The sequence below is a fragment of the Nyctereutes procyonoides genome, unplaced genomic scaffold (assembly GCF_905146905.1).
Source record: "Nyctereutes procyonoides isolate TBG_1078 unplaced genomic scaffold, NYPRO_anot_genome, whole genome shotgun sequence".
In the NCBI taxonomy this organism is placed as follows: domain Eukaryota; kingdom Metazoa; phylum Chordata; class Mammalia; order Carnivora; family Canidae; genus Nyctereutes; species Nyctereutes procyonoides.
This window is the reverse complement of record NW_026575132.1, coordinates 16,580,262-16,603,776: the sequence shown is the minus strand read 5'-3', so window position 1 is coordinate 16,603,776 and position 23,515 is coordinate 16,580,262. Positions and strand designations below refer to the sequence as shown.

At 42.9% G+C, this 23,515-nt stretch overlaps 1 protein-coding gene across 2 annotated transcripts; it reads left to right on the top strand.

Moving 5' to 3' along the window:
• The first annotated feature begins 422 nt into the window (after positions 1 to 422).
• On the top strand, positions 423 to 19,531 carry IDH1 (isocitrate dehydrogenase (NADP(+)) 1). Of its 2 annotated transcripts, none has more exons than XM_055345292.1 (10): positions 423 to 568; positions 1,589 to 1,655; positions 4,336 to 4,473; positions 7,247 to 7,538; positions 10,339 to 10,444; positions 11,734 to 11,911; positions 13,837 to 13,988; positions 16,072 to 16,212; positions 17,122 to 17,284; positions 18,572 to 19,531. In XM_055345292.1, exons 3-10 carry the CDS (start codon positions 4,352 to 4,354, stop codon positions 18,660 to 18,662), a joined length of 1,245 nt encoding a protein of 414 aa, XP_055201267.1. In that variant the 5' UTR covers positions 423 to 568; positions 1,589 to 1,655; positions 4,336 to 4,351; the 3' UTR covers positions 18,663 to 19,531. The 2 variants fall into 2 exon arrangements, with proteins under 2 accessions (XP_055201267.1, XP_055201268.1); XM_055345293.1 differs by lacking the exon at positions 423 to 568 and adding an exon at positions 1,227 to 1,456.
• The last annotated feature ends 3,984 nt before the right edge of the window (positions 19,532 to 23,515 follow it).

Sequence of the window (23,515 nt, the reverse complement as noted above, 5' to 3'; positions counted from 1 at the left end):
CCAGACAATAATCTCTTGTCTTTATCTTCTAATGCAAATGGCAATTGGGTTTCTTTACAGTATGTACTTAGTAGTAATTAGAATCACAGGTACAGAAGTCCTGAAGACTTGCCTTGGCACGCCTGCTTGCCCCGGGCCCCGGGTCCCGGGTCCGCAGGTGGCATTCCCGTGCCTCCACTGCAGGGAGCGGCGGCCGAGTCCAGGGGGCGCTGCAGCCCCACCCCCCACCCTACAGCGAGAGCGGACGCGAAGGGGCCGCGGATTCGGCCCCCAGGCTCGGGCCCCGCCCTTGGCCCCGCCCACCCGTGCGGGCGGCGCGCGGCGATTGGCCGCGTGGAGGGGGCGGGGCTCCGGGAGGTGGGCTGAGGGGGCGGGCCTGGGAGGGGACAAAAGCGTGGCGGTGCCAGAGCCCCGCCCTGCCGGCAGGCTCCGGGGCTGGTGCGGAGGCGGTGTCAGCAGCCGAAACAGCTGGTGCCCAGCTGGGATCGCCAGCGTAGACGCCTGTGAGCTTCAGCGTGTGGCTGGCGGTGGCGCTCCCAGCCCCCCGGCCGCCCACCTTCCCCGGCAGGTAACCGCAGGCTTCGAGGGGCAGCCCCCAGCCCCCGGCTTTTGCCGCGAGGCTCCGAGCCCGCCCGCGGCTGGAATGGAGGGAAAAAGGGAGAAAGCTCATATCTTGAGTAGGAAGGGCGGAATTTAGCAGCAGGCCCTGCTCGAAAGGAAGGGGGGGGGATCCAGGTTGGGCTTGGGGAAGAGACGGGGGGAGGAAGAGGGTGCTAGATGCCTGGATGTGGACCAGGCCCACCCCAGGGCACCGAAGGGTGCGATCGGGCGGCGGAAAGTTGCTGCTGCAGAAACCCAGGTCTGCCTGCAGAAAGGAAAATCGAGTGGCGGGAGGATGCAAGGAAGCGTGGAAGACTAAGTGTTGGGTTTAGCGGGGGGAAACGTGCGGCAGTGGGGAGTTGGGTGCAAAGAAAGGGGAAGCCATGGACTTGGGCGTGTGCAGCGAGCTCAGGTGGCTGGAAGCGGCGGCGCGGCGGGTGGAGGCGTCCTCTTGGGGGCGTGGAGGGGGCGGGAGGGGGTGGAGGAGACACCGCCCCCGCCTGGATCCTCGGTTCTGGGCGAGCCTCCCCCCCGCGGGGCTCCAGGCCCCCAGGGGAAAGGTTCTGGCGCCGCTGGGCGAAGGGGCGGGCGGGCGTGGGGGCCTGGAGAAGCTAGCGGAGCCCGCTGCGCGTGCAGCAGCCCTCTTGCACAACGGCTGCAAGGACGTGCAGGCCCAGAGCCCGCTGCTCACCGCGGCAGCTAAGGGCGTGCAAACCCCGAGACCAGCCAACGGACGAGACCCCGGGACGCGCCCACTGACGCACCCTCGCGTGGGTGCGAGGCCGAGAAACCTGTGCTCCTTTCACCTTGATTTCGAAGGACCCTGCGCCCCTAAAACTGCCCTTCGGTCCTCTGGGTGCGCTCAGCGCTGAACTTTAAACCAGATAAACCCGGCCGTCTGGCCGGCATTAAGAGCTAAATCCTGACAAGCATGTTTCAAACATTGTCTTTCTATTCTCCTTTTTTGCTTTGTTTTGTTTTGTTTTAGGAAGTAAACTGCACTCAACTGAGTCTGCAAAGGCTGAAAGGAGCTGGGGCGATTAGAAGTTGTAAAGGTGAGAATTAGCCCTGTCTCCCCGTTCTGAACTTTTTTTTTTTTTGATGCGGCAGTTCTGCACGTAATGGGCCTCGGAGGTCTTGAGGCAGGCGGAGGCGCTGCGAGGGAATGAGTCAGGGATATTTACAACAATAAATTGCAACTGCTTCCTTGTTTCTCTCAACATAGCTCTTTCCCTACAAGAGACTGTTTTTAGCCTAGAAATTATTGCAGTTCATGAACTCCGCTTAAAAAGAAATAAAAATGTGGCTAAAACTTGGAGGGTTGATGAAAAGAAAATTAAGAAGGTAGAGCAACTCTTCCTTCTTAAACGACTCTGTATTAGTCCAGGTTTATTTTCTGGAATGACACAAGTGTGTCAGGAGATTGGAATTCAGCTGCTTTCAGACTAAATGAGATGCCTTGTTGGAAAAGTCCTTCTGAAGTTGGAGTTTGGGTGGAGAGGGAGAACCTGAGGAGCAAGGCTTAGAGGAGTGAATCTCCAGGGGGGAGCCTGAAGCCTCCCCTGTGGAATTTAAATCTAAAAAAAAAAAATAATGCCCTATGTTGTGGTAAGCAAGAGTCTACAAAAAAAGAAAAAAAAAAAAACTACTTTTTTTAGCTAAAAGGTGCTAAAGTTTTAATGGATAATGTGAGGAAGTCCTGAAATGTTTCAGTCGTGCATTATGAGATATAGAAAAATTACTGCAGAAAACGTTTGCCTCAACTGAGAAGGAAATTAAGTTTAAAAATGCTATTATTAGGTATAAACAGTTTCCCTTGACAAGTTGAACTGAAGTAATTTGGTCTTTAACAAAAATGTACTGGGGGAGGGAGGACTCTTGATCTCGGGGTTGTGAGTTTGAGCCCCACTTTGGGTATAGAGATTACTTAAAAAAATAAATTAAAAAAAAAAGAACAAAAATGTACTCATTAGTGGAGGCAGGACATATTCAACGATGCCTTATGACCCATCAATTGTATTTGCCATCAAGGAAAAATAGCCAAGTCATAACTCTTGTATAATATGTTGTAGGAATGCAGCCGTGGAAATGTTATATCAAAACCAAGATCAGTTTGCTACCTCTTTTTGTGTTTTGTTTTAAATACAAGGACAGAAGTAACAGTGGGTCTCAGCATGACTGAATCATATACTTAAAGCTCTGCTATAAATTATACTTGAAATTATACATCAGAAATAATTAACTCCTCCACACCAGTTTGTTCACTTCAACTAGAGTAGTTGAATTCCAGATAGTTCCCCAGTAATGGTTTATAGGGAACCTCCTAAACAGTAATAAGCAGGATTCTATAATTACAAATTTGGGAAGTGAAAATGAGCCTGAGGATTAGGAATATGTCCTGCCTGGTCACAAGGAACTGAGGTTCACAGTCTTCTAATGAGTGCATTTTGGTTATTTTTTAAAATATTTTTTTCTGAGTAATCTCTATACCCAGCGTGGAGCTTGAACTCACGACCCCAAGATCAAGAGTCACACTTTCTACCTACTAAGCTGGCCAGGTGCCCCCCAGTACATTTTTGTTATTTAAAGATCAAATTTCTGTAGCTCAGCTTGTCAAGTGATACTGTTTATAGGCCTCTTACCTAAGAATTGTTTTGAGTCCATTCTCCAGACTTTTCCAGTCCTCAGCCATAATTAAGGGAATAAAAGCAATTTGTAGTTTTATGTTCTCCCAGGGAAAACATTTCCATTACAGCATCATGAAGGGAGCCCTCCTTTGGGCCCAGGGCCTCTTCTACTCCTCAGGGAACACACATGGGATGTGGTCTTCCCTGAAACCTCATAGTTTTGCTTCTTCCAGAGGGTGCACCCCCCCCCCTGGAAATCAGATTAATTTGTGTTTGCTACTCTCATATCCCAGGAATTCATGCCTTCCTGAAATAATTCCATTTCTTTGTCCCACCTACTGGCAGCTTACCTCTGCCCAAGAACAGTCCAGGCATTGGGATACTGAGGAATCGGACAGGGACATGCTTGGCTCTTGGGCAGTAGTAGCCCTTCTATATAGAGAGTTTTCTAAATTAAAAATCACTTTTGATATCTCCAATATCCATTATTGTCTCTAAGAAAACATAATCCCATGAGAAATTCTTTATCTTTTGCTTTTAGACTTCATGTTTCTTTAAACATGGTGTATAGGAACTTGTTGAATTGCCCAAGCATAGCTTTGGTGTTCTTTATTTTCAACCAAAACAGCCTCTTAAAAAAGGAGAAATACTAGCACCCATCATTTCTGCTGATCTTGAGGATACTGTAAAATGAGGGGCTGGATAGAAGGGTTCAAATAAACATGACATTGCAGAAATCCTCTCTTTGTGTAAGATGAACCAACAGTCAGAATAATGATGTTATATCATTATTAAGAACATGTTACAGGGTCAGGTTCCCCCCACTATCTAGGGAGCCGGCCTTGGGAAAGCTATTTTCCTTCTGTCAAAGTAAAATGGGAAAATAATTTCCATCATACAGGGTTGTGAGAGCAGCCTCAAAAGCCACACACGCTTTACACAGAGAACGTGCTCAATTCTAATAGTAAATATATCGTCACTAGCTTTTTATGCAATAGTGCTATGGTGAAGGGAGTATTTAGTAGTCACCAAATTGTTTGTATTTTGTTTTTACACAGTAATGAAATAAATGAGAAGACCTGTGTCTTACCTTTTGTTCTTATTAAAGGTTTCTTGAAGTCAAGATGTCACAAAAAATCCGTGGTGGTTCTGTGGTGGAGATGCAAGGAGATGAAATGACACGAATCATTTGGGAGTTGATTAAAGAAAAACTCATTTTTCCCTATGTGGAACTGGACCTGCACAGGTAAATGATTTAGTCTTCCAAAGTGTAAAGTCAGAAAGCCTAATCGAAGTGATTTCAGGGTATAACTTGCTGTTTGCACAGCTATCGCTGTATCTTATGAATAAAGTTTCTGAGGGAGGGATGCCTAAAGATAAGTACATGAACCTTCTTATTTAACTTTATTTTCTTATTTGTTTACTTATTTATTTTTAAAGATTTTATTTATTTATTCATGACAGACCCCGAGAGAGAGGCAGAGACATAGGCAGAGGGAGAAGCCAGGCTCCATGCAGGGAGCCTGATGTGGGACTCGACCCTGGGACTCCAGGATCACGCCCTGAGCCAAAGGCAGATGCTCAACCACTGAGCCACCCAAGTGTCCCGCTTATTCATTTTTTTAAGGATTTATTTATTTTAAAGAGAGAACGCAGGTGGGAGGGGCAGAGAGAGTCTCAAGCAGACTCCCCGCTGAGCACAGAGCCTGATGCGGTGCTTGATCTCATGATCTCTGAGATCAGAACCTGAGCCAAAACCAAAAGTCAGATGTTTAATGGACTGAACCACTCAGGTGCCCCAAACTTCCTATTTTAATTTTAACACACTGCTAGAAAGACTGGACTTACTGTTGTTCCAAAGAAAAGAATTGTGTTGGGAACCACATGATTCTCTGCTCTTTCTAAGCCTCTATTTCCTGTGACCGTTTTCTTTTTATAACTCGGTGGTTCAGAGCAGTGCAAGGAATTATTTGTGGAAGGGAAAGTCATAGAGGTGCAGTCTCTGTTGAATAGTAGAGTAAATGTAGTTACCACAGTTATATCCTTTCTACCCACCTCTCTTATGTCATTCTACTTCACTAGTCAGTGGACCTTGTCCCCCCTCCGCCCGCCCTGTTCATTCCCAACCTTTTGCCCTTCTCACATAACTAGAGCACAGAAAGAACCCTTGAAATTATCTTACACAACCCCCAGTTTTCCATTGACAATCCCTGACACCTTTGGTGTTCTAAGGATTTGAGCCTTTGCTCTGTCTTTAAAGTGTTTGGAGTTAGATACAGAAGTCTCTGTGAGATCACCTCCTTTGTTCCCTGTGATTTTCCTAAACTTGCTCGTGCTCTTTGTACACCTGCACTTGGTAGAGACAGAATTTTTCCTCGTTAGCCTTTGAGGTATAAGGAGTTTTTTTTTTTTTTTTTTAATTTTTATTTATTATTTATGATAGTCACAGAGAGAGAGAGAGAGAGAGGCAGAGACACAGGCAGAGGGAGAAGCAGGCTCCATGCACCAGGAGCCTGACGTGGGATTCGATCCCGGGTCTCCAGGATCGCGCCCCGGGCCAAAGGCAGGCGCCAAACCGCTGCGCCACCCAGGGATCCCAGGTATAAGGAGTTTTAAAGGACAGTCATTATGCCTAGAAGGAAAAGCATCGCTAGCTACAGAGTAAAACATTTTTGGAGGCTCAGACAAGTTTTAAGTTGTTCCAAAATGGCTATTATTATTGTTATTATTATTATTATTATTATTATTATTATTATTACATGACTGGTTCTTTCTGAGGGGAAGGGTGGAGAGTGATGTGTTTGTTTTGTTTTCCGCGGGCTAGATAGTAGCCCAGGCCACTTATTCATTCTCTTCTGTTAGAAACATTAAGAAGAGAAGCAAACATTCCACTAATTACTGGTAGCTTCTGAGAAGAAATGATTCCTACAAACATGGAAAGTGCTGACCACAGTCCTTGTTTGAGTTAGGATTAGACATTTGTAATATTCAGCATTTCCTGTGCCAGAAGATAAGAGAGTCAGTGGATTCGTTAGATGTCTGTGAATTATCTAAGGTCAAAGCAGCTTGGAATAATTTTTATTTGGAAATACATTAAGATTGCTACCTTTGCATCGGCATCATGAGTTAGGATAGCGAAGGCAAGGAAAATGCAAAAACTAAAAGGAACTGAAAAGAGAATTCTAGGCACTTTGTGGGTTAGCAAGTTTTGAAACCTGAAAATCAAAAACATTTTTAAAAGTCTTGGAGGACAAAATGAATTGTTAATTACTATTTGGTCTCTCCTGTTTTCCAACAGAGATACTTGAGATAAAGCTTTAGTCATTTTCTATGCTCCGTGGCCAATCAACCCTCTTTCCTTCCAGTTCTGAATAACCTGCAGTGTGGGCATTGGTGTATATTACTCTAACTCTGTCACTGGATTCCATTACTCACCCAATACACTGCAGGCTGATTTCCAAAACAAAGAGACTTGCCTAAGAATTAGGGAAAAGTTCATCTTCTGACTAATGAAGTCAGTAGCATTTTGAGCACTGACTTGCATTTATAGCTCCTACCACTTTAATGCCAGAATACAAACAATCCTTTAAACCTTCTTTATTTTTAAAGCACAGTATTTACTAAGGGAAAATAAGGTACTTAGGCTTACGCTTTTATGGTAATTTTATGGAAGGAAGTCTGCAAAAACGGTTGCTCGAGCTATTATTGCATCTTTATGGTGAAGAGCACACAAAGGGGCAGAGCACAATGATTTCCATTCAGTTTCCTTCTAGACAGCTTCCCACACCCGAGATGGGTGCGGCCCACAATCTAGCCTCTCCTAGTCCTCTTTTGGTTGGCAGCCATCTTCTGTGTCTGAGATGCTCTGATCCTAAAAGTTGGCAGATTTAGGTATGTTTTGAGCCTTTCCTTTCTTCGGGGTAGGCGTTGTGCGCCATCACCATGCAGAGACTGGTGACAGCCTTGGTCACTCATTAGTTTGTCTGGAGAGTTAACACTTAATGACCTTTTCCTCCCAGCTATGATTTAGGCATAGAGAATCGCGATGCAACCAATGACCAGGTCACCAAGGATGCTGCAGAAGCTATAAAGAAGTACAACGTTGGTGTCAAGTGTGCTACCATCACCCCCGATGAAAAGAGGGTTGAGGAGTTCAAGTTGAAACAAATGTGGAAATCACCAAATGGCACCATCCGAAATATTCTGGGTGGCACTGTCTTCAGGGAAGCTATTATCTGCAAAAACATCCCCCGGCTTGTGAGCGGATGGGTAAAACCCATCATCATAGGTCGTCATGCTTATGGGGATCAAGTAAGTCGTGTTGGCATCATTTGATTTTCCATATTCTTTTTTCATGTCCTTGGTTGCCCAGAAGTTCTGATCTGTATGTTTTATTCTTTTGGTGACTACTCCCTTTAAGTGAGGTGCAAAATCGAGAAATGTTTATGTGTCTATTTGTATATTTAGGTAGGAATAAATATACATAGAGGTACCTGTCTCAACACAAATTATTTTTTTCAGATATTTTTTTTTTATTTTTTTAAGTGGGCTCCACGCTGGTCATGGAGCCCAATGTGGGGCTTGAACTCATGACCCTGAGATCCAGACCTGAGCTGAGATCAAGAGTCAGACACTTAACTGACTGAGCCACCAGGCATCCCTCCCCCCCCCCCCCCCCCGCCCTTTTTTTTTAATTAAACTAGGGACACCTGGGTGGCTCAGCGGTTGAGTGTCTGTCTTTGGCTTAGGGTGTGGTCCTAGAGTCCTGGGATCAAGTAGCACATCCAGCTTCCCTTGAGGAGCCTACTTCTCCTTAAATGTTCAGACATTTTAAAGCTCCCAAGTGATTCCAGTGTGTAGGTAGGGTTGAGAACCATCAAAGATTATATTGAATGTGATCACTTTATGCATAAAAGGAAAAACTGATTTAGTAGTTGTGAAAGTATTCTCTTTTAAATATTCCTTTCCTACTTGGAAAAAAAAAAAGTTTCTGTACTTTTGTACCAGTAAGCTTATTGCCAAATTAAACAGAAAAACTGCCAACTAAACAAAATCCGTATTGAAACGGAGGTTTCAGACTTTCATAAAAAGCAGCTTAGGTCTTGAAAGAGCCTTAGAAACAAGAATCTCTAATGTTGAAATCCAGAGGCTTTGATGTAGCTGTCCTCAAAAACAGTGTGGCCAAAGCAGACCACTCTGTTCCTGGGGAGGGGTCACTGGGTCAGTCCTTGAGGATCATTCACTTTGTTCTACTCTGTGGTTCAAACTATCCCTTCATCCTGGCCAAACCTTCCAGAGGCCCAGGAGTAAGAATGTGGACAGAAGCACTACAAACTCACTAATCCCAGGAAGAACATTTTTTTTTTAAGATCTTATTTATTTATTTGATAGAGAGCACAAGCAGGGGGAGTGCAGAGGGAGAGAGAGAAGCAGACTCCCCGATGCAGGGCTCGATCCCATGATCCTGGGATCATGACCCAAGCTGAAGGCAGATGCCCAACCAACTCAGTCACCCAAGTGCCCCCTGGAAAGACCATTCTTTTTTTTTTTTTTTTTTTAATAATAATTGGGAATTTTAGTAACCTCTCAAAAAATTGATTAAAACACTTAGAGAAAGTTAAGTGTATAGAAGATTTCAACAACTCTATCAGCCACCTTGACCTAACTGATCTCATAGAATCCACTCCACCCGACAGCTACACAGATTTTTTTCAAGTGCGTACAAAACAATCTCCAGGTTGACCATATGCTGGGACATAAAACAAGTCTCAGGAAATTTTAAAGATTGCAGCCGTACAAAGTACATGCCGATCACAACAGAATTAACTCCGATATCCACAGGTGGCCAGTTCTTTGGGGAAGACCACTCTTCAGTTCTTAGGAGTTCATGCTGTCTTTTTCATCCTGCACCCACCCACCCCCCTTTCTTTGAATTATTTTGGCATCGGTCACTTGGAAGAATGGTCATTCTCTAAATCCAGATTGAAAATTCCCAACCTCAGGTTGATTCAGCCTGAATCATTGAAATGTGCATAAACCTCTGCAAAGCATCTGTGATGCTTTGGTGCCTCACGTCTTCCTCTTGAGAAATGGGAATGAGTTACCACCCACAGTGACTTTATATGACACAAATGTGCTGTGTAGAAAGGATATTTAATCTTCACAGTTACCTGAGGGCTCTTTTCCTGGCTGTCATCAGTATTACTCTATACAAACATAAATAGATAGGCATGGCCAGCACGTATTGGTACCTGATTGTGAAAATATTCTAAGTTAGGTCATTGAAGAGGGTACAGTGCACTTAAACATTACGGATGCCTCATGTGCATGCCCCCAGCATAGCTCACTCCCATGAGCAAGACGGCTGTCCTCGTGCAGTTCTTTCCCTGAGGGGCACCAGCCTGTCCCAGCTGCTTCCACAGTCACTGCTGCTTTTGGACAAATCCTGGGCTGGAGTTAGTAGTGATAATAATGGTGAAGAGACTGAACCCTAAAGGTCTAAGGACCGGATCCCAAGTCTTTTGACCCTAGATGTGTTCTTTCCACTCTATCACAGTTCTTCCATTGTAGGATTGATGTAAGAGTCAAATGAGATGAGATCATTCAAGCTGGTCACTTAGTGTCTCGTGCAGTGAGGACAAGGCATTCGCTCTCTGGTCTCCATCGACGCTGTAGCTAGTGTATTATCATCCCCCTGTGGAAAGTCTTCCTTGACCTCCAGGTCTCGGTCATTTCTTTTCCTGTGTCATCCTACTACATTTCTTATCTTAGCCCCCCTTTGACATTTGAAAGCACTTGAAGTGGCTTCTCAGTTTGTCTTTGTTAGGCTATAAGCTTCCTAGAAGGAAATGCTTAGTGTCCTCCACTCCTTACTGGTTCTCCCTTTACATGAGAGGCATCCAGTAAATCTGATCTTCAGTCTATACCAGGAATAACTTACTTTGGGAAGTCTCTGGACCTTTTTTTCCCATCTCTAAAATAAATGAAGAGGCACACTGCCCTGTTTGTTTAGCTATCTGACAGTGCTATATTCTAGGATTTTTTTTTTTCCCATTATAATTCTTGGAAGGATAGTTTTTTTTCTCTTTATATATTTCTCCCCCCTACACAGTACAGAGCAACTGATTTTGTTGTTCCCGGGCCTGGTAAAGTAGAGATAACCTACACGCCCAGTGATGGATCTGAAAAAATGACCTACCTGGTACATAACTTTGAAGGTAAGTTCATCATGAGCTATATCTGTTCATTTTTTACAGGTCATTTAGACACTATTAGTACTGCTTTTTAATAGTTAGTTATGTGGCTGCCAGAAATACAATCTGGAATCTACAACATTTCTACAGGGCCCAAAAACTAGCATAAAGAAGGAATTGGCTTCCATGCCTTCCCATGGGGTGCAATAAAGAAAGACACAAAGGGAACTAGCCAGCCACTTCATTAGAAATGCATGTGGACAAAAATGGTACATAGTTTTGCCCTACTCTTGAAACGTGGAGGGAAGGTTGGCAGGAATCTGTTATGAATGAATTATAGAAATTAAACATTGCTAATCCTGTATCACCTGTCATGTAATCTGCCCTTTGCTCTACTAGGATTTTTATTTGAAAAAGGTTGCGTTATATAGTTGCTGAAATTTTCTTCTTGCCCTGAGTATTTATTCTGTGAAAGTAAATGTTTGCTTTTTGCTTTTTCTTCCCTACCATCCTGCTGCTTCAAAGGTCCATTTGTGGCAAATGCCACCTAAAGGTTGAAAGAACAGAAAACCATCTTTCTCCACTAGTGAAGTTGTTAAAAGCTCTCACGCAAACAGAAACTCGAAGCTCACCTAGCCTTTGTACTCTTCGCCTCCTCCAAATAGTATCATTTTAATGGAATCTAGTTCAGCGGGTTTTGGCCTTGCACATTTCAAGCCTACGTTGGCCCTGGGCAGTGGCAAAGATTCAAGTTCTATCTTTCAGTAATTACAGAGTTCACCTAGAGTCGTGAAACACTAATGATTACATGTAGCATAATTATTTCTGCCAACGAGGTATGAACCTTCAGTATCCTCCAGGAAATTATGAGAATTCTCATTCAATATTTGAAATCCAGATTTTTCTCAATGGCTAAGGACAGAGCACAAACGTAGAGATTAAAACACATGTGAAATCTTAAGTGTGAAAGCATGAAAATGATTCACCGTTTCTCGAGTGTATTTCTGGTTCATAGATCAGTAGTTTTTAGTATTTTGGTATCTTCTGGATCCTGAGGACCATGTTTTTCTCACTTCTATTGCCCTTTCAAAACAAGTTAGAATGTCCTTACATGTCCTTATCTAGAATTGACTTTCTTCCAATCACGTGCCTCAACAACTCATGGAATATTCCCATTTGAAGCCTGGGTAGACTTTTTGAACTAGGTTTAGACATGCTTGGGTGCTTAGGTGGTGGTGGGTGAATTTGGACTTGTTACAGCTCTACCCCATTTACCTTTGTTTTTCCTGTTATCGGTGTTTCCCCCCCCACAGAGGGTGGTGGTGTGGCCATGGGGATGTACAATCAAGATAAGTCGATCGAAGATTTTGCACACAGTTCTTTCCAGATGGCTCTGTCTAAGAGTTGGCCTTTGTATCTGAGCACCAAAAACACTATTCTGAAGAAATATGATGGACGTTTTAAGGACATCTTTCAGGAAATATATGACAAGTAAGTACAGTTCTTTTTTTTTTTCTTTGTCTTTTTTCTAAAATAAGCCAGGACTTATTTGCATCCTTATCCCTTTGATTCTGGGACAAATTGAATGAAAACCATCACTATCCCATAAAGTTAAGGGCATAGCTAAAATTTAACAGATGTGAAACAAACCAATCTTGAGTTGCTTTTAGAAGGAAAATGTTTTCTTTTTTTTTTTAATTTTTTAAAAATTTTTATTTATTTATGATAGTCACACAGAGAGAGAGAGAGGCAGAGACAAAGGCAGAGGGAGAAGCCCATGCACCAGGAGCCCGACGTGGGATTCGATCCTGGGTCTCCAGGATCGCGCCCTGGGCCAAAAGCAGGTGCCAAACCGCTGCGCCACCCAGGGATCCCAAGGAAAATGTTTTCAAATAAGTGTCCCACATTTATTTTTATTTAGAGCCAAAATTGTTTATAATGTTTGAATGAAGGTGCCCTGTAACTGATAGAAAGTTCTGATTTGGCCAGGGAGCTCCTGGCTAGCTGAATTGGTGGAGCATGGGACTGTTGATATCAGGGTTGAGTTTGAGCCTCATGTTAGGTATAGAGATTATTTAAAAATAAAATCCTTTAAAAAATTAAAAAGAGGGGTACCTGGGTGGATCAGTTGGTTAAGTACCCAACTCTTGATTTCAGCTCAGGACATGATCTCAGGGTCATGAGTTTGGGCCCCACTTTGGGCATGTTGAGCTCCATGCTGGAATGGAGCCTACTTAAGATTCTCTCTATCCCCCCCCCCCACACACACACACCCCTACCATTAACGCTTGCGCTCTCTCTCTCTCTCTCTCAAAAAAAAAAAAAAAATTAAAATTCTAATTTTTCAAGCATATGACTTTCTGAATTGGGCACATTTCCATTCTTTTTGAAGCCCATTGTTGTGATTTAAAACTCTGCTTTAGTGGAATCATTTGAACTTGTCTATAAGAACTTCAGGTTCAACATGAGAGCATGTGTTAACTTTTAAGGTGGCAAAACTCCCTTTTAGGAAAGTGTGGAGGCCAGGGCTTGGATTTTAGGTATGTTTCCTAAGACACCTTAATTCCTCTTCCTGCTACCCATCGATACCAACCCCAGGAGCTGTCCTACTTTCCTGAAAGATATAGAGTGGAAGAGTGGAAGAATAGTCTTTTTCATCCATTATTACATTCTTTTTTTTTTTCTTCTAAGATTTTATTTATTTATTTGAGAGAGAAACAGAGCACAAGCGGGGGAGGTAGGGATAAGCAGACACCCTGCTGAATGCGGAGCCCAAGGTGGGGCTCGATCCCAGGACCCTGAGATCATGACCTGAGCCGAAGTCAGGTGCTCAACCAACTAAGTCACCCTAGACACCCTCGTTATTAGAGTCTTAAAGTAAGCTGTGCCTCAGGACATCCTGAGTGTACCCAGTAGTGTACTGAATCTGATCAGCAGTGTACTGAAAACTAAAAATAATGCTGGGGACACTCTATTCTCTCCCTTATTCTTACATCTCTGTGAAGGATGTGAAATCACTCTCCAGTGGGGAAATTGGGGTTTAGCAGCTAGCAAGTGGACAGGATTTGACCTTAGGTCTATTAGATTCTCAAATCTCTGCTGCTTCCACTAAAAAAAATGCCGCTTCTGGCCCCACCCCCACTCTCTTTGGAGAAGCAGGTGCTATACCTAGCAATTTATTTTTTTTTAAGATTTTATTTTTTTATCCATGAGACACACACACACACAGAGAGAGAGAGAGAGAGAGCAGAGACACAGGCAGAGGGAGAAGCAGGCTCCACGCAGGGAGCCTGATGCAGGACTCGATCCCAGGTCTCCAGGATCACATCCTGGGCCGAAGGCGGTGCTAAACCGCAGAGCCACCTGGGCTGCCCAACAATTTCTTTTTTAATTCCCTTTTCTCCCTTGCTTCGTAGGCAGTATAAATCCCAATTCGAAGCCCAGAACATCTGGTATGAGCATAGGCTCATTGATGACATGGTGGCCCAAGCTATGAAATCCGAGGGAGGCTTCATCTGGGCCTGTAAAAACTATGATGGCGACGTGCAGTCGGACTCCGTGGCCCAAGGTGAGGAGCTATGGGAGCAAGAAGAGGTGGAGCTCAGCCTGTGACATGAAGGTCAGGCCGCAATAGCTCTCTAGTTTGGGAAGGGGTGTGGTTGCAGCCCTTTGTTAAATCATGAAATGTAAACACTACAAGCTATCCAGTTCCATCTTCTCAGCCTAAGCAAAGAAGCCCGGGGCTGTTCACAGAAATTCTACTTTATGTCTGAGGTAAGGGCCAGATCAACAGAAACTCTCGCTGCTGATTTCTCCAGCACCAAACTGCCCTCTGATTTTAATTACCCATGGCAGCTCTGTAAACTTGGTAAATGTTCCTGTTACCTTTAATTCTCTTTGCTTTTCCCCAGAAAGTACTACTTTTTCTTTTCTCTTTGGAAAAGTTAAGCACCTCCTACCAGTTTGAAAAGCAGTAGATCAACCCAAGTTTATGTCAGAAACGGGAGTTAGACAGTTCTCTTTACCATCCTGTGTCTGCAAGTGCTCATGATCCTTTGTGCTGCATTCAGTAGAGGAAGGAGTGATTGATGCCTTGTGGATGCTTCCATGGTGGACAAAGGAAACTGTTCCTTGTGAGCAGATTTCTTAGAGGGGACCCAAATCGTCCCACTGTTTCTAAATGTCCTCATAGCAACTAAGGGAGTATCTGGAGGGATATTTCAAATGTAAATGTCAAGATACGGAAGTTCAAAGGACTTTGGAATAGGACTTCTGAAGTGCAGTATCCAGTAGTGCACTGATAAGATACCTGGGACCAATGCTCTGTGTCTGGGCAGAGCTGGTAGATAAATGTGACCTCAGTGCAGCTCAGCAGTCAAAAGGCAGCAGAACTGTCCTGGTGTCCGTTCTTTCCTAGGGTATGAACTACTTTGGACTCACACCACTTACATCCTCAGTTTTGATAGTGATACCAACTAGTGTCCTAATATTAAAGATAGACAAACTCACTGTGGATATGGTCCTGAACTTCTCCAACCAGTAAACATTTGAGTCTACGAAAGCCCCAGACCAACACAATGATATGAAAGGAGCCTACTAGGGAATAAAGGGGAAAGGAGAAAGAACAAGTGGGAAATATCAGAAAGGGAGACAGAACATGAGAGACTCCTAACTCTGGGAAATGAACTAGGGGGGGTGGAAGGGGAGGTAGGCAGGGGGTAGGGGTGACTGGGTGACAGGCACTGAGGGGGGCACTTGATGGGATGAGCACTGGGTGTTATGCTATATGTTGGCAAATTGAATACCAATAAAAAATAAATTTATATAAAAAAATGAAAGGAGCCTACTAATCCCATGCAGAAGTTTCTAACAATGAGTTTTTTAAAAAGCATTGTTTATTTACCTACTCTCAAACCAAAAACCAAAACTGACAAGCATAGCAGTTTGTGACAAATTTGCATTAACTCCACAGGTGCTATTGGAAGGTAGCTAAAAACAGAGAAAAATATTCTTTGAATTCATGTGTAAAAAAGTGAGTAAAAGAAGGAAAACCAATTGTCTAGACTTAAAAAGTGGTAATGTAATTCTCTGGATAGGGAGTCACAAAATAGGACTGTTTTGTTGGGGCTGTTACAGGGAGTAAGGGCAAGAGGGATGTTCTTGGGTCGTCCCATCCTGTTTTTAACCTGCCTTTTCTTTCCAGTCCCAGTGATTCTGAGCAGCATGATGGCAGGACACAACTGTCATTAATCTTTTTATTTTCCCACATCACAGCATCTGGCTGCACATATGGATAGCAGTAACATACTGAGCTCTTACTCGTGGCAGGTACTATTCAAAGGAAGATGAATATATATTCTTTTCACAAATACTCACAAATGTACGTATATTCATCTAATTCTTACAACAACCCTATGAATCAGATGAATGTGCATATATTTGTGAATATATGCCGGAGGAAGAAGCGTAGCCTTTCCAGAGGTGGCTTTGATCCTGAAGTCCGGAGCAGGGACCCTGCTTCCTGAGAGGCAGAATCATTGATGACTACACATGCGTATATTTATTTCGATTCCTGAGACCTCTTTCATCTTTGAGAGACCCAATGTTCTTCGTGCAGTTGTACCTGATGCCTCACATTCTGCCTCTTAAAGGTTACGGCTCTCTTGGCATGATGACCAGCGTTCTGGTTTGTCCAGACGGCAAGACAGTAGAAGCAGAGGCTGCCCATGGGACTGTAACACGTCACTACCGCATGTATCAGAAAGGCCAGGAGACGTCCACCAATCCCATTGGTAAGATAGTGTTTATTGCTACGCTGATTTCCAACCAGAGAGTGGAGATCTCCAAAGGAAATCAGACATATTCCTTTGGCTGCCCAACGCTTTGTGTCTAAAATCCTCACCAAATAGCAGATATGTTCTACTAAGAGCCGTTTCAATGTACTTGAGATATACACAATATATGCTTTTCCATTTTGTAGCGGAATGTACGCTATAGAGAAGAATGTTGTCACTGAGCATTTTCCTTTTCCTCTGGTGCAGTGAAATGCCACAGATGGCTAAGAATCTAAAAGCCACACAGATCCATCCTTCTAACCGAATTTTAAGGACAACACTTTTTTTTTGTTACGATTTTATTTATTCATTCATGAGAGACACACAGAGAGAGAGAGGCAGAGACACAGGCAGAGGGAGAAGCAGGCTCCATGCTGGGAGCGCCACGTGGGACTCGATCCCCACGTGGGGTCTCCAGGATCACACCCTGGACTGAAGGTGGCGCTAAACCACTAAGCCCCCGCGGCTGCCCCTAAGGACAACACTTTAAAAAGAAATTACAGCTTGGGAAGAGGCAGAGAGGCCACCATAGACAAGAGAGGGGAGATTGTGACCTATTCCAAATTAGTAAATGCCCTCAAGCTTCAAGTACTACTAGCACACCATGAAAATGTGCTTTCGTAAGGCTCTAACAAAACCCAAGACCTCTGCTCGACAGCAAGACAGATTTTTTTTTTAAGTTTCTATTCAATAAAATATTCCCAGTCCTTAGAAAACTTTATAGCCCATGTGGATAGCACCTAATGGAATCAATCACCCAAGCAAACAAAAAAAAAAAAATTGTTCTGGCAACTGAAACATTTGTGAATCCCTCTTGATATGATCTAAGTGTTGGCTTTTGGGTTTGGTTTGGTTTTGCTCTTTCAGCTTCCATTTTTGCCTGGACCAGAGGGTTAGCCCACAGAGCTAAGCTTGATAACAACAAAGAGCTCAGCTTCTTTGCAAAGGCTTTGGAAGAAGTCTGTGTTGAGACCATTGAGGCTGGCTTCATGACCAAGGACTTGGCTGCTTGTATTAAAGGTTTGCCCAAGTAAGTATAAGATGCCCTGAGCTCTATAGTCAAATCACCACTTACCTTTACTGGGCTCAAAACAGCAGTGCTTTTTGGAAGTACATGAATCATTTGTTATTTATAGCCTAGTTCAGGGGTCAACAGATACTACTGATTGTGGACAATAAGCAGTTCAGACTTTATGGAACATACAGCCTTTTCAAACTCCTCAGCTATTGAACTTTGCCACTGTGGAAGGAGCACAGTCACAGATGATACAGAAGCTGGTGGATGTGGCCGTGTTCCAATTAAACTGTACCCTGGATGGAGTCCATGGGCCACACTGTAGTTTGCTGACCTCTGATCTAGTTGAAAATCATTGGGTGACAAGGTTCTGTTTAATTTAACAAGTAAATTATAGACATTTGAAACAGAGGGACCTCCAACGGTATTGTATTCTTCCCCTTTATTTTCTTCAATTTATGAGTAAGAAGAGTAACTGCACAAGTTTTACGTGCCCACTAGGTCTTAGTCCCTTCCGTAATTATTTATAACCAACAGTCAGATATTCGAGGCCCGTTTATTGCCCAGGATTTTTCTGAGAACATGGTAGCATGTAGCCCAGTTGGACTGACTGCCAGTCAGAGACTTCTCCCTCACAGCTGGTCACTATGACTCACCTCAAGAATCCCTACTAAAGTTTAACATTAATCCCATGTCCTAAGCATGCGTCCTCTCAGTGATGAGGATATACTCAATCGCTACATCTTTCTTATCTTAAACTTCTGGCAAGAATACTGTGCTTGAAATGTTCTTATCGGTACACTACCTTTGTGGTCTATTTGAATAGGCACTTGTCAGCAGGATTACATTAGCCAGACTATCTTTTTTTTTTCTTTTCTTTTTTTTTTTTTTAAGAAATACCGTGATAAAAGAGCATTAAAACTTTTTTAAGGACATGTGACAGTTTGTAGGAATGTTGATGAGAGCATGGCCATACTCCTGAATAGGTTTTGTTATTTTTAAGAATGAGGAATAAGAAGTGGGTTGAGTTCAGTCTGAATGGGAGCTCTGTGATAGTTTTGTCCTCAAAGACCAGGGCAAGGGACGTTCTGTGAAGGTGCATGTAGCCGAGCTGCCAGTAGCCTGTGTCAGCCCCTTGAGCCTTGAGCACAGTCATTAGCCATATAGTCATACTTCGTTAATACTAGTTTTCTTCTAGACCTAAGTAAAATGCTACCTATGTAGCACTTCTAGAATTTTCCCTCTGCCCGCTACCAGATCAGAAACAAACTAATCTCTCTTTTCTTTTTCTTCCTTTATTAGTGTGCAACGTTCTGACTACTTGAATACATTTGAGTTCATGGACAAACTTGGAGAAAACTTGAATATAAAACTAGCTCAGGCCAAACTGTAAGGCCATCCCTCAGCTTAGGAGGATACGTGTTTTTGGTAACTAGGTCCACTGGTTTACATTTTCCTGTATAACACTCAAGGGGAAAGGTAAAATCAATTTTGTAATTTGTTTAGAAGCCAGAGTTTATCTTTTCTATAAGTTTACAGCCTTTTTTCTTACATAGTGTACACTTATGCCACCCTCGTGAACGTGGCAGGGAACTTTTTAAAATTTTATTTTATTTTCTACTAGTAGCCTAGGAATTACTTTCATGCTCGTTGTATACTCATTGTCCCTTTTTCTTATGTTCCAATGCAAATGACCAAAATGAAGAGTGCTTGAAAGGGTATACTGTAGCCACAGTGTTGTTCCCTGAAATAGATGTGAAGTACACATTCACTCCCTTCATCGCTCCGGGGCCTGGGGCGCTGTGTGGTTTTGGTGTAAGAGATTTCCCATTTCGTACAGTAGAGCTGTACGGTGAACTTGCAAACTTGCCCATCGTCTGGAATGAAGAGCGTAGGTGTTACTAATACCCACTGGAGACACCGCAGTCACTTTTGTAAAGAGGTCTTCTTGATTGTTTTGAAAATGCTAAATATTTCTGAGGCAACTGGAGACTTTGGAATCCAGAATAAAGATGACCTGAGGGTCTGGCCTCTGTTTGTCTCCTCTTCCTGGCCTTGTGTGGCCTGAGTATTATGCTACCCTGAGCAGCATATTTCATCCAAGTGCAATAACCCAAGCTGCACCTTTTTTTGGACTTCTGCTGGCCCGTTTTATTTCCCTTATACAAATGTGATTTTTTTCAGAAGTTGATTTTAAACACTATTCTAGTCTATTCTTCATCTAAACTATTAATTGTTATTAAAATTAAGTGCTAATGACTAGTCTTGGGTTTTTATTTGTGAGTGAGTATGCTTTAGGTGCCAGGCACCATGCTAGGTCCTGGCCACAGGAATTCAATTTTAAGTGGTCTCTGCCCTGAAGGAGTTTACTGTGGGGAAAATGGATAAGTAAACAGGAAGATGTGGAGCCTACAGTGAAAGGGAAAGAAGACCAACAACAGAACAAAAGAGATTACTAGAAGAATATTAGGGAATCAAGCATAGGCATTTGCTAAGGAGTGTAAGTATGATCATGTAAGTTTATAGGAAGCCAATGAAGACTTAAGAAGGGAGGGACATGGTCATATTTTCCTTTAAAAAAATAGCACAGCTTTTATGAAGAATGGATAGTAGTGGAAGAGGGGGTGATGGGCAGGATCCAGGAGAGAAGGCCAGTTTTCAAGGTACTGTGATACTTCGGGTGGGAAATGATGAAGATCTGAACAGGGACAGTGGCACTGGGGGTGGAGGGAGCAGGGTGGATCCCTGAAAAGATGAGAACAGATGGGGATTGGTGGGTCCCAGGGGATGTGGGAAAAGCAACGTCAAAGAGGTTTCCCACATATCCAGCTCACTCTTGAAAAGTTGGTCAGCATCCCAGCAGTAGCCACGTACTATGGGGAAGGAAGCCAAGGCCTTGAGAGGCACTTTGATGAGATATATACAGTACCTCAGTGCCCATTTTAGCCTGGAAGCCAGGAATCCTCGTAGCTGAGCTAGGACTCTTTCTACTAGACCTGCACATGTGCAGGTTTGGATGAAGAAAGCATTGTGTAGAACAAAGTCACCCCATTGGATTGGATGACCTTTTGACTAGTCCCTCGAGCACTTACAAACATCCTAGGAGTTGATCAGATGAGTGTTAATGGCTGCAAAGCTCTACCCCAATGTCTATCAGGATCAGTATTTGGCCAAGAACCGGTTCATGTTCTAAAATACTTAGTAAATGAACAGAATGCTGACCAATACGTGTAGAGGCTAATGGTTTATTTTGTAACAGCGTCAGGATCAGAATTATTGACCTGGAAAATGACTCCTGCTTTGCAAAACACTGAAGGCAGCAGGATCCACGGACAGAGAAGACAGGAGTCCCACATTTCGAAATTCTCTCAGTTGCAAGTACTATTTCTTAAGTAGAATTTTTTTTTTAAAGATTTTGTTTGTTTATTCATGAGAGACACAGAGAGAGAGGCAGAGACACAGGCAGATGGAGAAGCAGGCTCCATGCCGGGAGCCCGATGCGGGACTCGATCCCGGGACTCCAGGATCACACCCCCGGCGGAAGGCAGGCGCTAAACCTCTGAGCCACCCAGAGATCCCTTAAGTAGAATTTTTAACTGAAAATACTTAATAACAAATCTTCACAATTAGAGTCTTGTATTTTTTCCAGATACATACAGTCCTAAGACACTCCCAACAAGTGATTTCCCATCCTCATTCGAATGTTTCTATCATAAAAATTTCTTCCCCATCCAGGGTCCTCTCTGTTCCTATTAAGGAGGTAAGAGAGGAAACATAAAAATATTAAGAGGAATGCATCTGCCTTCAACTCAGGTCATGATCTCAAGGTCCAGGGATGAAGCCCCATTTCGGGCTCCCTGCTTCTCCCTCTCCTTCTGCTGCTCCCCCTGCTTGTGCTCTCTCTCTCTCTCTCTCTCTTTCTCTATCAAATAAATAAAATCTTTTTTAAAAATTAAGACTTTGAGTATTGATATAACTACTGAAAATTTTTGTACTTTTTTTAAACCTCTCTACTATTAGAAATTTTATTTCAAGGCCCTATTCTTAATATTAAGGAGAATGCAGCATCCAAACTGCTCATTCCTCTGGAATAAGAAATTTGAACAACTCTGCATGGTATCTCAGACTCAAAGAGGTGAACTTTGCAAACAACATTGTTACTTATAATTTTGGTATTATTTCAGACTTACAGAAAAATTAATTAAAAATTTGTGAGAAAGCCTTATAACCTTTTGCCAATTTTCTACTTTTGCACCATTTGTTATTCTGTCTCTCTCTCTTGTCTTCCTCACCCCCACACACACATCCACACACACACTTTTTTCCTGAGCCATTTCAGAAGAATTTGAAGACCTTATGCCCCTTCACCCTTAAATAATCCAGTCTGTATTTCCTAAGAACAAGGACATTCTCTTATATAATCACAATACAATTATCAAAGTCAGGAAATTTAACATTGATATAATACAATACAGTTCCTATTCAAGTTTCAGCAACTGCTCCCATCATCTTTACAGATTCCCTCCAAAGTCCAATCCTGGATCATACATTGTACTCCGCTGTCATATCACTCAAGCCTCTTTGTTCCTGAAACAGTTTGTAAGCCTTTCTTTGTCTCTCTAGACCTTGACATTTTTGAAGAGTACAAGCCAGTTATTTTGTAGAATATCCTCAATTTGGGTTTATCTGATGTTCCTTTGTAATTAGATTCAAGTTACACATTTCGGGCAGAAATAGCACTGAAGTGATAGTGGGGAGAGGGGGAGAAAGAGAATCCCAGTGTGGACCCTGTCACGGGCTTGATCTCATGACCCTGAGATCATTTTCTGAGCTGAGGTCAAGAGTCAGACACTCCACCAACTGAACCACCCAGGCACCCCAACCAGTGTTCTATTTCTTGACATGGGTGATAATTACAAGAATGCCTTCTCATAACTTATTAAACTACCCATTTGTTTTTTGTCTGCTCTATCAACTTTATTTCCAACAAATATAATAGGAAACTTGTTCTGAATCCAGTGGACTAATTACATGGAGCCACATTCTCCGGAAACAAATCACAAACTTCCTCTCCGGTGTTGGCTGACCCTGCTAAGCTTTCTGGTTTGCCTTTGATAGAGTGACACATTCCAGTACCATTGCCTCAAACATTTTCAAACATAAGCTGCAAAGTGTTTCTCTAAGAAGATGTTCTACCCCAGTAATTTCAACTGGACTGTACACTAAGAATTATGAGTAGAAATGCTTGAGGGTCCTTTGGTGGACTTCTCATCTCACTTTGATGAATCCATGACACTGTCTTTTAGGAGTACTTTGGTGTAAAGCGCTCATTTGATTTCTGCATAAGAATTACTCTTCCTGGTTGGTTGCTTTGTTTTGCCTGTTGCACTATTTCTGTATTCAGAGACTAAGCTCCAAGACATTTTGTAACGGAATCACATTTTCCTACTTTGAAATCACTGGTTCAAATTTCTACTTTTCTTCCTAGCAAGAGATTTTCAGGCATTTCTTACAGCGTTTTACTCTGAATTTCCCAAGTAAACTTTGAAATGTTTAAATTATATGATCAAAATTAAAAATTTAACTTTGACTCTGAATTTTGGTTCTAATACTCCAAGGCTACTTTCATCACTTTCATCTAAATTTTCCATGTTTTCTGGTTGCAGTTACTCCATTTGCTAGAATTATTCAATGACCTTATTTTGTAAATCATGTTCCTATTTATATTGTTTGAGGCAGCCTACACATTGCTGCAACGTAATTACTACACCCTTATACTATTCCATAAAGATCTACAATTTGGATCTCAGCCAAAGTTTTTAATCTGGTCTTGGCACCTGGATCAAATTCTTTATATGAGGTTTTTTCTTTTTCTTATATCTTTGAACACAATTCACCCAACAAATAGATTTGAGTATGTCCTCTGATCCTGAAACTCTTGGGATACCAGTGTCTGGTAAGACCCACAACCTCTAGATGGGGGTACTTCTCTTAAGTTCAGGCTGTACCATGTACTCAATATTGTTCTAAGAGCCAACCAGCTTGGGCTTTGAGTCACTGGCTTTGTTATAGTGTTTTAGTAAGAGTTTTTACTATTATAATGGGAAAAGTTTAAGAATTTATTTGGAGTTGGGATGCCTGGGTGGCTCAGCGGTTAAGCATCTGCCTTTGGCCCAGGGTGTGATCCTGGAGACCCAGGATCGAGTCCCACGTTGGGCTCCCGGCATGGAGCCTGCTTCTCCCTCT